Here is a 15,904-nt window from a genome sequence, read left to right on the forward strand (position 1 = left end):
TCCACTTTGTCCTGGAAGTCAGACTCAATGCAGGGATTCTCAGTATCCCTTCCACTTTAATATGTGTGAATGAAATGTAGCCATGTCATCAATTCTCAGCTTAGGTTTTCAAATCTACAAGTTTATAGATGCTTGTGAATGTTCTCAAAATCCTACTAAAACCACTTTTGTATTCTCTCTTTGAATAATGTTTTTGAAAGTCTTATGCCATTAAATATGTACTTATTAGAGAACACTAAATTTACTGACAAATTTTTTTTTTGAGTGGTGATATGCTATTTTGGGCTGGGGGAGGGATGTTGAGCTCTGTGTGACCAAATCAGGAAATGTTTAGATTCACAGATTTGCAGCTGTTTAAACTGTAGGTCACAGACTAGTCTAGTGTTGGAAGTAGAATATAGATCTTCAGTTTTCCCATTCTATAGAAATGGGAGATATCACCACAGAGGAAGTCTTTTGTCTCCATGTTACAGAATCACAGAATGGGTAAGGTTGGAAGGGACCACAGTTGGTCATTTGGTCTATTCTCCCTGCGCAAGCAGGGTCATCCTAGAGCATGTAGCACAGGGTTGCATCCAGATGGTTCTGAATATCTCCAGTGGGGAGACTCCACAACCTCTCTGGGCAACCTGTTTCAGTGCTCTGTCACCTGCACAGTAAAGAAGTTCTTCCTCATGTTCAGATGGAACTTCCTGTGCATCAGTTTCTACCTGTTTCTTCTTGTCCTATTGCTCAGCACCATTGAGCAGAGCTTGGCTCCGTCCTCTTGACTCCCTCTGTTTAGATACTTGTATACATTGATGAGGTTCCCTCTTAGTTGTCTCTTCTTCGAGGTGAACAGGCCCAGCTCCCTCTGCCTTTCCTCATATGAAAGATGCTCCAGTCCCCTGATCATCTTCATAGCCCTCCACTGAACTTACTTCAGAAACTCCACGTCTCTTGTACTGGGGAGCCCAGAACTGGCCACAGCAGTCCCAATGTGGCCTCACCTGGCAATGCTCTTCCTAATACCCCCCAGGATTCCATTGGCCTTGGCCAGAGGGACACACTGCTGGCTCATGGACAGCTTGTTGTCCACCAGGACCTTCTCCACAGCACTGCTCTCCAGCAGGTCAGATCCCAACCAGTACTGGTGCAGGGGGTTATTCTTCCCCAGGTGCAGGACCCTGCATTTGCCCTTGTTGAATTTCAGACAGTTCTTCTCTGCCCATCTCCAACCTGCCAAGGTCCTTCTGAAGGACTGCACAGCACTCTGGGGTATCAACCACTCCTCCCAGCTTTGTGTTGTCATCAAACTTGTTGAGGAGGCACTCTGTCCTTTCATCCAGGTCATTGATGAATAAATTAAACAACTAAGTGTATTGATATTTCTGGAGAAGACCAACCTGCCAAAAAAAAAAACCAAACCCGAGATCAAATGCTGTCCTTGACTGCATCCTTTTAGATTTTCATCTTTTCTAGTTATGCACTCAGCTCTCCTCATAGTGTTGCTAAAGGGACCAAAAGGGACTCCTTGTGATATCTGGACACATTTTAAATACTATGTAGTGTAGTTGATGATGGTGTCATTTCATGCTTGCTGACAAAAAAAGTAAGCATGACGTGTATATAAATCTACCTTTACCAGTGTGGACATGTTAATACAAGCAGAAGTAAAGTTACTGGGTATGAGGCTTTCTTTGCCTCATCTTTTGATGCCTTTTTACTTGCTTGTTTTCTTGCTAGGAAATGACAAAAACAAGTAGTTTCTCTTTGGATATGAAGTTCACTGACAACAGTGTCTGTAGAAGGCTAAAACTGCACACAAACACTGTTAATGGGTGATCTGTTGTTGACTATGAAACAATTCTTAAGCACATATTCTAAAGAGAACATATCAGTTTTTCTTGACAGAGAAATTCTATAAACGTGAGATCCTATGCTGAGAGATTTTATTGGAAGAGGAGCAAGAATGTCAGAAGCAGGTAAGCCTAATTTTAAATGCAGTTGGGCACTCACAAGATAAGATAGAGGCTTTTTATACTGCCTGTAATAAACTTTAGAATAAATATGATTTCTCCATGTTGCTGTGCTATGTAAGACCATCTCCATTTTCCTGTAATTTATGGTCAAACTATATTAGATTAAATATTAAAAAAAAATCACACTGTTCTGCAATTTTTTGAAGATAAATAAAACCTAGTTTGATAGTAATAGAATGGGTTGGGTTGGAAGGGACCTTAAAGATCTTCTAGATCCACCCCCCCTGCTGTGGGCAGGGATACCGTGCACTACTGGATCAGCTTGGTCAGGGCCCCATCTAACCTGGCGTTGAACACTTCAAGGATGGGGCATCCACAACTTCTCTAAGCAACCTGTTTCAGTGCCTCATCATCCTCTAAGAACTTTTTCCCAACGTCTAATCTAAATCTACCCTCTTTTACTTTATTCCGCCTTGTCCTATCACTATCTGCTAGTGTAAAAAGTTACTCTCCCTCTTTTTTTAAGCCCCTTTTAAATACTGTAAGGCCTGTAAATATATAAGCCCTTTTTAAATACTGTAAATTGGGTCTCCCTGGAGCCTTCTCTTATCCAGGCTGAACAACCCCAACTTTCTCAGCCTGTTTTCATAGGAGTGAAGCTCCTCCAGTCCTTCACCTTCAGTGCAGTGCAGAAAAGCAAATAACTTTTCCAGCCCAGTTTCAGCCCCATTTGGTACCACACAAGACCATTACAGCAGTTGCTGACTGTTTCAGAATGGATGTTTGTTTTTTGCCTCTGTGTTGACTTTAAATTCTGTGGATTCCCTTACTAGCACTGACTTGTTTATGTTCTAAATTTCAGTGCTTATGCTTTTATTAATTTTCTTAAATTCCGGTATGGTGACTGACACTAATGACAGGAAATGATTAATGAATGGGACCTTGCTGGGAATGTGCCACATTCTCATGTTTGTCTGGAGTAGTGACATGCTGCATTACTGGCTTTCATACATTTTCTGCCACTTTTTAATTGTTGAAACGCTAAAGTTTGTCTTTTGGTCTCCAGTTTCTGTTTATGCTCTTTAATAAAAAAGCTCCAGCAAGCCAACTACCAGCAGCTGTTAATAAACTAATCACTCCCAGTAAACAATTTCTTTTACGACTTAAATATTTTTTAAGGCACGATAGACTCTTAAAAAAAATCTGCCCTATCTCTTGTACAGTTTTTTGAGAACCTTTGGTGGAAGAATCAAGACTGTGCTATATGTAAATGAGGAGAAAAGGGATACTTCTACAGGCCGCTCACATAGTGGGGAATTGATGTTCTCTGAGGCACCCTATTGCACACCAAATTGTGGTACCTTCACTCTGGCCTCCCTGAAACCTCTCTGGACAGCTGCAGTCAGTGACAAATTTGGCTTTGCTTCAGGCTAGTAAGATGGGAATTTATTTAAAAATACTCTGTTAGAGTATGCTGAAACTCTGAAAAGGGTTTAAAACAGTCAAAGTCATGGATCAGGTTGCTGTAACTCTCAAAGAAGATCTGAACTGGGGGTTTTGATGTTGTGGCTTAATCACAAAGCAGTGCTTCCTCCTACCCAGGGCTTCCCTGTTTGGTGCTGCTTTGCTGCCCTTATCTTTTACCAGTATTTGCAAAACCTGCTGACAAGGTTTTGAACTGGCTTGTTTGGCAAGTGCGGGCCACACCTCTGTTTCTCACAGCTGGAGTGCAGCCCAGTCCTGCGCAAAACTTCAGACCAGTCTGTAGCAAACAGCGCTTCACAGCCGGGCGTCCAGGGACTCTCCTTATTTTCTGGGTGTCCCTGTCAGATTTTCTGCAGAGACAAGAAGACATTTTTCCCATGTTCCATAAGGTGCTGCGGGGCCCGCTTCCGCCCGGAGTGCTGCCTTTCCTGGCAGCTGTGCTTTTTCAAAGGAAGGAGAGGAAAGAGACTGGGTTTAATCACTGGCGGGTAAGACAAATCATAGTGCTGTCTTTGAGATGACTTTCCTTAGCCAATGTGTTCAGTAGTGACTTCCTGTTACTGCATGTGTGGAAAACCAGTTCTGTACTTCCACAGGAATTAAAAAATTTGTTGTTATTTAAAATTTGCCCTGAATGATAAAGCTAATAGAGATGCCAGGCTTTTATTAAATCTAGGATCTGTGTGAGGAAATGCAGATCAGGTCTGCGTTTCCTTAGTTTTTGGGGAACACAAGCTAATACCAAGTACTCTTTTAGGGGGAGAATACTGCCCTTCTCATTAGTAGAGACAAAACCATGCTTATGTGTTTTCTTACAAAATATCCTTGATTACAATTCCCTTCTTTTATGCTCTCTGTCTTATCCTACAGGGATTAATGGTCTTCAGGAGACAAATATTAATAATGATGTGAGTGCCTGTTCAAAATGCAGTGCAACCACAACAGATAAGGTGTTTTTGATGTGTTTGTCCTTTGACTGGTGTGAAATCATTTCATTGTATAACATGGTCTGACCAATAACCTCAATTTTGAATTACATTAAATGTTTGTGAAGGAGCCTTTGACTAGGAGATCTGATCTGTAATCTGATCACCTGTGTTGTGTTGTCTCACACTAATCCCTCAATATACAATTTAAAATTGAGATGACCATTAAATGTCACAAAATGACTTGCTGACTGTATGCCTTTCTGTACTTCTGCTTGCTGTATGATAAAAATTGTCTTGTTGACTTTTTAGTGTTGTTGTTTAGTACTTGGGAAATCAGGGTAGAAGAGTAGTGTTAGCCTCCATTAACCTGCAAACCACTCAATGTTATATTTCCCCTTAAGTACTTACTATACAAATAAAATTTAAAAAGTTAACACTGCTTAGTCAAGTTGGGCTGGCTGGTAGGAAGAGATTTTGTATTGTCTAATTGTTAGCAATTGAGCAGGGAGTGAGGCAGCAGATCACCCTTTTGGCTTTGTAAGTGAGTTTAACATGATTAGATCTCTCTAATTTTCCAGAGTTTAGCTTTATTTTCACACTTCTAAAGGCAAACAACGATAAACTGAGAGTGACCCCAGTGTTTGCCACTGCTGTTGTGTTACTGAGCTGCTAGCACTACTCGTAACCTGACTAACTATAAATCTTGCCTGCCAAAAGATTATGGTTCTTAAGGCTACCCCTGGAAGCCTCCATTCATGACTGCAGATGCACACTCTTGGGGGAGGAGGGAAGCTGCAAAGAGTGCCTAGGAAAGCCAGGTGTTTGCTTTTGAGTTTAAAAGGGAACCTGTGACACCTTGGCCACAAGGAAGGGAATAATGGGCAGCATGCTTACTTGGGAGCAGGAACAAGATGGGGAGAAGATGCTCCATTGGTATACCGGACATTTCGTTGAGCTACCTGATTTTCCCAGTAACTGTGAACACAAAATATATATTTTTATTTGCTATGACAACATTTTTATAATGCAACTGGCATGCACTGACAGATGTGGAGTGGATCCCAACACTTCCATCCCACTGAATAAAGACAGTTATTCCGGGCTATGTGAGAGTAAAGACTACTGGGTCCTGTAGCTGGGATGAGTAGTTTTACAGTTGCTTGCTGCTGAATCAGCACCTTCAGTTTAGATGAAAGGTACAGACAAATGTTAGCGAAGTTACGTATGTGAAAATTCAGTCTTGTACCCTCATTTTAGGATTTAAAGGTTTGGGGTTTTTTGCTTCAGATGTACTCTCCTAAGCTCTGGAAAAGCAGTGATTCTGAAAAATCATTAGTCTGCAAAGTAGAAATTAGTTGCTTGCATCAGACACATACATTGATATGCTGTCACATATACTGGTATAGGCAGAACTGTCATCTGTATTCGTTCTCCGTTTCCCATACAGATTTCCTGCCTGCCTTTTCCTTGATCATTCAGATAGAGCATATCTGATACTCCCATGCTTCATTACTCTGCAAGCTCACCTGGCAACATGCTATGACCTTGCTATGCCTTGGCTAAAAGATAAGTACAAAAGGCATATGAGAAGGTTCCGGCATAATTGATAGCACGGGCTTGGGAGCACAGTGAAATGTCATTTGAGTTCTAGGCCCTTAAATTATGATCTGGGTGTGGAAAATGTATCCTCAGCTGTGTAATGACTGGCTGTAAATCAAAGGTTGTTAGAGACCTTTGGAAAGGACTTTTTTTTTTGAGCACGTAACTACATTTTGACAGATGGTATACAATAAAAGAGACATAGGCTATCTTCAGGGTGTTCTGAGCTTCCTCTGCTGATAGTGTGTGAATTTCAGGTGATAGCCAGGCTATGGGAATGAAGATGGCTTTCACAGCTGTGGGAGTGTGATTATGTAGCTTCATTTCTGAAAAACCAGGAGAGTTGCAGCAACTTTAGGAAGTTGGTGGGAATGACACACAATCTTGAATTTCTCTGTGTAATGCATTCCTCAGCTTGTTGAGGTAGAAAGGAGGTTAGGGTTTGCCTGAGAAAGTAGTTTCAGTGACTGAATAAATGTGATTAGGAAAGGTTTCTAAAGGAAGAAAAACTAGCATCTCAAGGGTGAAGCTCATGGTGAAATTAGATGTAAAGGCATGTCTTGTTCCCAGAAACAAATAAAGGAATAAGTATCTTCAACGTGTCAGTGCTGCAAATAAGAGTCCTTTAATAATAGTATAATTGGGGTTTATTTGTCCAAATTTAATTTGGTACCTGCATGTGTGATATATTAGATGATGCATGTATAGTGCCATTTATCAGATAAGGAATATTCAAGAAGAGTTTAACAATTCAAGGTTCACTGGCTTCCTTGAGATTCCTGTTAGTGATATGTGGTATGTAGTGATATGTATGTATTTATATAATATTTCATAGGATTATAGAATGATTTGGGTTGGAAGGGACCTGGAAGATTATCTAGTTCCAACCACCCTGTCATGAGCAGAGGTACCTTTCACTAGACCAGGTTGCTCAGAACACCATCCAAACTGGCCTTGAGCACTTCCAGGAATGGGCCATCTGCAACTTCTCTGAGAAATCTGTTTCAGTGCCTCATTTGTCAGTCTGCAGCATTTTTTTGTAAGTGAAGATCCTGTTGAATTCAGTTGTAGATGAATACTTAGCGTATCTGAAGTTAAACTCTTGTCTCAAGCCAACCATGTAGGAAATTATGAATGTAAGCTATTGACCACTTGTGAAAAGCATTTTGAAAATGTGATTTAAGAATAGAAAAAGCTCCTAGCTGGCCAGGATTGTGTCATAATTGATGAAAATGAGGCAGAATCCCATTCTGTTCCTGAGCCCTACACAATTATTTCTGTGCAGTCTCTGTACTAAGTCACCCCATGCTGTTTTCTCTTGTCTTCTCCTGCCCTCCCCCCACTTTTCCTTCATAATCTTCTAGAATCCAGTCAGGCTTTTTTTCCCACTTCACATGCTGGCAGTTAGATACTAATATTACTTTCCAAAAATAGTCTTCCAGAAGCTTTCAAGAGCACGGATTACATTTTGATCTATGTTGGTAAAGTCACATGCGTGTTTAGAGTGCTGATTTCAGTAACAGTCCAGAATGAAAAGGAATTTAAGTTTTGTCTTTTCTTGCTCAAACTGTCATGAAGTATGTGTTCCTGCAAGAAAGTGTTGGGTTTTTTCTCACTGTAAACAGCATATGCCTTCTATGTCTCGAGACCATGCTGTTAAGATTCTTGCCATGTCTGCTTTTACTCAAGCATGCATGTGCCCTTGGCAAGTAGTCTTAAACTAGTCGAGTCATGATCATAATTATTTCAGCAGCTGCAGTATCTGTTTATCGTCCAGTAAGAATGTACTAAGGAAGCAATTAAAAATTGATCTATAATTAGAGGAAACCCTAAATAAGGGATTTATTTTCTGAAGTCTATGAGGAGTTACTTTAAGATATCACTCGTGCTGCTGAAAGGGAATTGACTTTCCTTCTGGTCTCCTTTGGTCTTCCTCCAGGACACTGAAAGTGCTGCAGAGATTCCCCAACTGACTCATTAGTAGTTTATTTTGGGCTGGCTGGTCTGATCTGTTTCTCTGGACTTATTCTAGTGTGTTTATAGAACAGGCATTGCAATTGAGTTAAAAAATTAGCTTGTTCCTTTCTTTTCAGTGGGAAAAGCACCCTTACTACAACCTAACAGTGAAAGTCCTCCGAGCCAGAAACATCAGGGGTACAGATCTGTGTAAGTATTTAGTCAAGGTATTATGAAAACAGGTTGGTTGGTCAGTGCATACCTCTAACACAGGCAGCATTGTTAAGGGAGCTTCTTACTTACACATACTGTATTGCCTTTATGTCTGAACAAAAGCTTCTCTTGTAAAGCATTATGTATACTTAAAATCTTGATGTGAGCCAAGCTGCAGATTAAGCGTGCTACTTTGCAGAACAAGATCAACTCCTGATAATGTTTTTTTTCCCTGCTCCTACACCTGTCCTACTGTGACCTATTCTGTATTCCTTTATCTGGATTCAACCCTCTGGTCATGGCAAGTTTCACCCTTGCTCTTGCTAAACAGTCTTCATGAACCTGGAAATAGAAATCTTCAATTCTAACTTCCAAATGTTTATTTTCTCAGCTGTACTAGTGCTTTATTTCATGTACCTGCTATTTGCCATTGAAGCCTTTAAGGAAGTAGGTAGTTGACTGATTCCAAGACAAGCTGCTTTTTATCTGTTCCTGTTTTTGATAGCATGGTATATATTTCCTTCCATTTACACATCTAAGTAAAGATCTCAGGAATGTTTGAGGCATTTGGATCTTTAAAACTCATTTGAGATTTAATTACTTCAGATTTAATCCAGTAAGGTAAGTTTAATGCCTTAAGTTTATATCTGGCATCCAACACTGAACTACTTGGAATGCTAAATAGCTGTTCAAGGAATGGAAAACCCTCCTGAGAGGCTGAGGGATAGATTCACACTGTGAAGAGTTCTTTTTCATGGCCTATCTGTTCAGCTGGAGTGAAGACCTGTTCCCATACTTGCATTGAAGAAGGGGCCCTAACTGGAAGAAAGAACTCAAAGACAATCAGTTATTTTCAGGGAATGGAAACAGACAGCTCAGCTCCTGGCCAGACTAAATGAAGGTATAGCAGTGGTGGATGTTGTCTACTTGGACTTTAGTCAGACTTTTGACACTGTCTCCTATAAGATTCTCATAGAGAAACTGATGAAGTATGGGCTGGATGAGCAGACAGGGAGCTGGACTGAAAGCTCAGAGGATGGTGATCAGTGGTAAAAAAACTGGAGTATCTCTCATATGAGGAAAAGCTGAAAGATCTGGGGCTACTTAGTGACACAGTGGAGGATTCAGGGTGATATCATTGATATGTACAAGTATTTAAAAGGAAGGTGTTAAGAGGATGGAGCCAGGCTCTTTCAGTGGTGCCCAGTGACAAGACAAGAGGCAATGAGCCTGGTATCAGCAGTAATCGTTTTTCAAAATTTGATCTTCCTCATTTAAAATAGTAGTTTCTTTTATTAAGGGCTTTATGATTTGGATGAACCAGAAAAAAAGAAATATAGGTACCTAATATTCAATTTGCTGCCCTTTGAGAACATGTACTTCATTAAAGGCTTTTGCTTTAGAAGTCTAGTCTTAAATTTGCACTTTTCTATGATGCAATGAGATCTAGAAAATGAGGAGTTTATGGGAAAAGTTACGTTTGATTAAAGTCGTTCTGACGTCTGTCTCTGCTCTCTCTGCTGTAGTGTCCAAGGCAGACTGCTATGTGGAACTAAAGCTGCCCACTGCATCTCCCATAGTCTCCCGAACTCAGGTTGTTGACAACAATGATAACCCAGAATGGAATGAAACTTTCCGGTATCGAATCCATAGTGCTGTCAAGGTAAGGAGTGCACTTTGTGGAGCTGGTTGGACTACTTGCGTTTGTATACTGGCTTGCTTTTGATACTTCATTCAAACCAGCCCTCAAAACCAGTGTTGCTTGGAAGGTGTCAGTTGCCTTCAGTGGTACAAAAAGCTGTACTATGCATGTCCAGTGATAACCACAGCAGTTTGTAACTGCACTCTCGTGTAAATTGCAGCTAGAATGTTTTGTAAACATCTTTGTGATGCGACTCAGGAAGGGGAATTTATGGTACTATCTGGTAAAGTTCAAGGAAATTTCGTGATAAAACAAGTTTCTATTTGATGTTTGCTTCTACTTTCACAGTGTAGCTGTCTGAATGAGGATAATGGGAACCAAATTTCTACTCACTGCCACTAGTTCGTGCAGTCAAGTTTTGCCAGCAGTTCCTATGATGAAGAAAACCAAAAGTCAAACTCTTGGATAGGGACAGTACATCTGTCTGCTGTCTGTGCAGGACCTAGTAGAGTATTGAAAAAAGTCTTCAGATTGTCAGCATTCATTCTCAAAGTAGCCATTAATGGTAGAGGGAAGGAAACTGTACTTTATAAGGTCAGTTTTAATATGGTGCTATTGCTTTGAATAACATCCTAGGCTGTGGAATAAGGTGCTTATTAACAAGAAACTATCCCCCTCACTGGAGTACCTTTCCACAATGGTTGGTGACAAATGTGGAATGCTAATTGGCTTAAATGGTAAGAAAATTGAAAGCTAAGCTATAGTGTTTAGCTTTTCTTCCCCTGCAGTCTTATGAGGCCTCAGTCTGGTTACTGCTGCGAGACTATACTGGCACAATTTTATGTTTAGACTTGTCTCCTTGAAAACTAGTTGCTGCAGTGCCATTTTTTTGGATGCTGTATGTACTCGTGTCTATTTCAGTTAGTTTTTCTTCAATTTACCAGCTCTGAGACAGTGCCAAGCGGGAAGTGATCAGTCCCTTTAACATCCTGGACTGAATCGTGCTAGAAGAGTGGAAATTTCTATTGCTTCCTCAGGCAAATCTGTGCCTGAAGTGGGTGGAAAGTACTGTCACATGCATTCAGCTGGAACTTCTCTCTAGTTGGGAAGCTCAGAAGATATTTTAGCTACATGTTGTCAACTAGGAGCTTTTTTTTCCTAACTATGCTGTAAGCCCTGCTGAAAATAGTGAATTTTCTTCAGGAATGGGAAAGGTATTGATTAATGCACAGAGTGTCTGTTGTATACAGATACCCAGGAAGTGTTTGTTCTTTGATCTTAGGCTGTTTGTTTCTGTTTGGTTTTAGAACATTCTGGAGTTGACACTCTATGATAAGGATGTCCTTGTCAGCGATGAGCTCACGTCTATTGTCTTCGATGTAGGGGGCATGAAGCCGGGTCGACCCCTGCTGCGCACTTTCAGGTTGAACCCTGAGGTTAGTCCCTGGCTCAACTGTGAATAGCTGCAGCTCATCATTACAGATATCTGGCAGTATGTGCTGGTTGACTTGTCTGTGTTGTAGAAGCTAGAAGGGAAAAATGAATCAACGGGTGATGACAGCATATGTGGTTTTACTGTCAACTGGGATGTTTCTAAAATCCCTAGTGATTTTATGTGTTTTCCACAGCCTTTGGCATGCCCCAGCTAAATAAAACTTGAGATTACTGCTCTCATTCTGAAGATGTTAAAACATCTTCATTTAAAGGGAATTGATTTTTCATGAGACTTAGAGGAACATAAACTGGTTTTAAAATGAAAGACATTTGCAGTCAGTAATCATTATGGGGACTATAGACTGTGTTATTTGGTTTGGCATCATCAGTTTGCGGAAAAGAAGTTTATTGCTGCAAAGGTTAGCTCTATATCTAATAAGTCCGAAGTCTAAGAAAAGCTTATTTTCTCTGAACTATGTTCAGTACCTTAAACCTCTGCTTTATGTGGGTGATGTGTGTATCAGCTGCTCTCAAATCCTGTGCACCTGTTTATGGACTTACAATAAGACAGCCTGTTCTACATAGATAAAGCCACATCACCAATCTGATCTATTTTGTAAATACCACAAACACATTGCTACAACAGATCAGGATTAAAGGTGAGCTAATAATGTGTTTTCTTGAGAAACTGGGCTTCAATACTGGTGTTGGTGTGGTCAGAAGCAAGATAACTGGTATGCAGTTCTCAGGGAGACATTGGGCAGTGGCACAGGCACTCCAAATGATTTGTCATCATGGAAAGAAGCTTAGTAACTCCCTTGTTCCCACTAACTCTACCAATTTGCTAAATACTTAAGTCATCTTGATCCATAATTGTGGATCTGAAAATTCCAACTTTAGTAAAGAAAATTACCCAAGTTGGCTTCTACTTGGTTATTTTAAAAGCTGCATTATGTCTGGTGTCAAATATTTACTATATGTTATGGTAGGAGAAAAGATGGCTGGATCAAAGTCTGTAGAAGACAAATAAAGCAATGACCTAAGAGTGCAAGCTCCTGAAATGATAATAATAATTGGGAGGTAGCACAAAACTTCATGTAGAAGGTATTTGCAGAGATGGTGCTGCAGTGGGACTTGAACCAGAGGAGGGTTTTCTTCTCATAGCAGAGTAATGGATCTGAGAACCAACTCTCACTTGTGTGCCCTTGTATCTTCAAACATAGATGTGTCTGGTCATATAGGATATGTCCAGGAGGAGAGGAATGTTTAAAGAACAATAAGAACAACTAAAGGCATAAATTTAAATATTTCAAAATTTAACTGGAACTTTTATAAAAGCCCTTACTTTAACAGGAGGTTACTATAAGTATGTAACAGGAAGAAGGCTTAATCTCTTGGAAAAATGTCTCATAATTATATATTCAAGATAAAGGGTCACCAGTGTCCAACTTTTGTTTTCAAAGGCTAATGAAGAGCTGGATGTAGAGTTTTACTTGGAGAAATGGTGAGTCTTCCGTGAAGAGCTGAATGAAATTGAGCTCTGAAAATATGTTGTCTTCGTTACTTTTTCTGTGCAGGGACAGTCTTGCCCATAGAAAGGCTAATGCTTTATAGTTCCCCGTGGTGTTTGAGTTGATTCATTAAAGGTTGACCACGAATATCCTTAATGCTCCAGTCATCAAAACTTTTGGGGTACCAAAAAAGAAAGAAATTTTGCTGGACTCCATGTGAAGTAAATGAACACTTTGTGGATTAGTTACTTAGGAGTGGAAAGCTTTCACAGTTCACCATGTGAAATACACAGATGAGTATTTAATCTGTCTAATAGCCTATCTAAGCTCAGTTTTTCTCTAAGTTATCACAATAACTGAGATGGGGAGATCTGATAGCACGTGCTTATAGTTGCAGACAAATTTTTTTATTTCCCAACCTCCATTGTTCTGTGAAGGGATATATGCTTGGTGTTTGCACAGATATCCCCCAGTGAGGGCCTTTTTACCCCACTGCTTATCCAGGCAGTTAGTTTGCAAAGTAGGATGAAGCAAATTAGAAACAGAACTCATTTACGTTAAATCTCTTGCTTTCTCAGCTCAGATGTCCCTACAGAGGTATTGACCAATGGAGTCCTTGTGGTGAGTACATGGAAGTCAGAATCATATATGTTGTGATTTACTCCAGAAGGTAAGTTTTTAGTAGCAAGAATTGTTGAGTGTTCCACTCCTGCTTCCAAACAGCTCCTATTCTCTCCAGCATCTACCTTTCTTTTTTCAATTTGTTAATTTAAAATCTTCCTCAATTTTTAAAACTTGATAGTAACTCGCAGAAAGGTGTGGCTTGTTTTTTGTTGTTGGGTTTGGTTTTTTTTTTCCAGTAGGGCTGCTATAAAAAATGTAAACAAAAAATGTCTTTATGAGGCAAGTGAGTCTTGAAGATGGTATCGTGTTTTCTAGCCTAGATGCTGGCCAGGTATAGTCCCTCTTCTAATTTTAACACATATTACTTCAAAGCTTTTATCAATGCCATTACTAAGTAGATGTTGCCTCCCTGTTCTCTTGGGTGAATCAATCTAAGAAAATCCATGTGTTATATGTTAAAAATAAAGGTATTACTACCTCTTTTCTCCCTCCAAAGAAAAGGGACTGGTGTCATGTTTTTTGTAAGGAAAAAAGGATAATGGTCGAAATGTAGAGTTTTAACTTTTTTTTCCTGAAAAATTGGTGGCACTTAACAGCACAGTTCTGCAAACTATTTCACAGGAGAGCAGCTTTTGTGTTCCAATTTGCCTTAGCAAATTAGTCTTACATTTAGGCACTGGAGTAGTTTCTTTTAGGGCAATTGTGGCCTACTAAGTATCTTACCTACTGTCCTAGAGGGGTGATGATTGAATGGTGTGAGAGACTAAATTTTATGAGGACATGGACAAACTGGGAGAGAAAGTCATGGCAGAATTTACGAAGTGCTTACTTCTGAACAGGTTCTGAATAGGTACTCACACATGCATTAAAAAAAGGTAAAAAAACAGAAAAACCCCAGGTGTTGACAGCTTGTAACTATGAAGTACTGGTTGCAAAAAGCTCCAGTAACTGGAATAAGGAGAGTGGTTTTGATTTTGAAACAAGAGCAAATAATCCTGTCCTAGTGAAACAAAACTTGGTCTTTATTTGAAATAACAAAACAATCCTTAGTGGGTTTTTTTGACAGCTTGCATCTGTAAACCTACACCTCATATAGTAGGTAGATTAAACTTCAACAAAGAAGTGAACTAAAAATTGTATAACCAGAGCTGGTTTCTTTTTTACATAGGTTCATCCTTGCTTGTCTCTGCAAGGCACTGTTAACAAAGGGGAAAACACAAAAGAGAAACAGCAAGGTAGGACTGCCTGTAGAGTTGAAGTCAGCACTACTTTTCAACATATTTATTCCTTGGGAGAGAAGGGACACTTGATTCTCTGTCTGTACAGTGCATTTTAATTTACTGACTACAAAATTTACTTTTTAAGTCAATTTTGCTTTTATTTTTAATACTTAATAATATAGGGTCACTTCTACTGAGTACCACACAATAGAGTTTTTGCTTGTGTTTTCATAGTCTCAGCTACACTTAACAAATTCTTGATTTTGAACATTTATTTAAATGGCTCCTGTGATCTAAACTTGTTTTTCTAATGCACAGGGTGCTGTGAAGTTAAGTTGTCTGTCCCAGGGGCATATCAAAAGCAGTTGAGTATTCCTTGGACACCAGATAATGAAAAGCATTATGGAACCTCATTTGTTTTTCATATGGATAAAGAAATGTGTCCAGAACTGCAAGTGCAGCTGGAGCAAACCATATCTGTTCTACAGGTAAGCATCCATGCTGATTACTACAAAATTTACAACCCACTTTTGAGTAAATCCACTCCGAAACTGGTGACTTTATTTCCATGAAAATGTCCTTAAATATAAATTGAATGGCCTTGATTTGATCATAAGAGGGCCAGAGACTTCTTCAGATGTTCAGGGATGTCAGTTTTTGGTTTTTATTCAGGTACCTGTGGATGTCAAAAGCTTGCATTAAAGGAAGTCTCTTATGAAGTAAAATATTTGTGTGGTGCTAGGGACCAACTATTAAAAAGGCTACTAGTCACTTCCAGATGTACCTTTTGGATGCAACTTTGTAATATTGTAACTGCTCAGACCAAAATTTTCTAGGCTAGAAGCTTGCCTTTAATGAATGTATTTTTTTCTGGGCATGTATTAGGAATTTATGGGCAGAGAGATAAGTTTATCTATCATTGTTTTTTACACAGTACTATTTTTTTTGTTTTAAAATGTCAGACTTTGCATTGTGTCTTTGACATTGTGTAAGGAGGTGAAATTGTCTTAAAAATATACACTCCCCAACAATTTAAAATTTCTTCATACTCAGGGATTAAAGAAATTTAACTCTGTGCATGCTTGCTGCATAAAGATACTCTATAGGAAGTCCTTTCTATTAGAAACTTGTAAATCAGTTGTCACTTGTAAAGGTTTATTTAGCTTTGTCTATTACTTTGCAGTCTGTACAAGTACCCATGCAGCGTGTGCATCCTATTGGAGTGACTGAATATTCATTGTGATGACTGTTGCCACCAAAAATGAGAGCAAGGAAACTCTTTATTCTATGATATTTTTCATGCCCACAAGCTGTTGGGCAGCATGATTGC

General features: G+C 39.5%; 1 protein-coding gene across 7 annotated transcripts in view; it reads left to right on the forward strand.

Moving 5' to 3' along the window:
• Positions 1-81: 81 nt before the first annotated feature.
• The window catches only part of PLA2G4F (phospholipase A2 group IVF), a 29,956-nt gene continuing 14,133 nt past the window's right edge, over positions 82-15,904 (forward strand). For 6 of the 7 annotated variants that reach the window (XR_007905210.1, XR_007905209.1, XM_051791845.1 and 3 more), the window contains exons 1-8: positions 82-3,934; positions 8,068-8,140; positions 9,670-9,806; positions 11,093-11,221; positions 12,683-12,723; positions 13,309-13,351; positions 14,523-14,589; positions 14,893-15,062. Coding sequence is in view for 5 of the 7 variants with exons in the window: in XM_051791845.1 (XP_051647805.1) it covers positions 3,824-3,934; positions 8,068-8,140; positions 9,670-9,806; positions 11,093-11,221; positions 12,683-12,723; positions 13,309-13,351; positions 14,523-14,589; positions 14,893-15,062 (771 nt within the window). In the remaining 2 variants the exon portion in view is untranslated. Of the gene's footprint in view, positions 3,935-8,067; positions 8,141-8,914; positions 9,045-9,669; positions 9,807-11,092; positions 11,222-12,682; positions 12,724-13,308; positions 13,352-14,522; positions 14,590-14,892; positions 15,063-15,904 lie in introns of all 7 variants that reach the window. The other variant, XM_051791848.1, reaches the window with a different exon arrangement.

This window comes from Manacus candei, unplaced genomic scaffold, assembly GCF_025592945.1.
Source record: "Manacus candei isolate 608988 ecotype Guabito, Panama unplaced genomic scaffold, ASM2559294v1 h1tg000033l, whole genome shotgun sequence".
NCBI lineage: Eukaryota > Metazoa > Chordata > Aves > Passeriformes > Pipridae > Manacus > Manacus candei.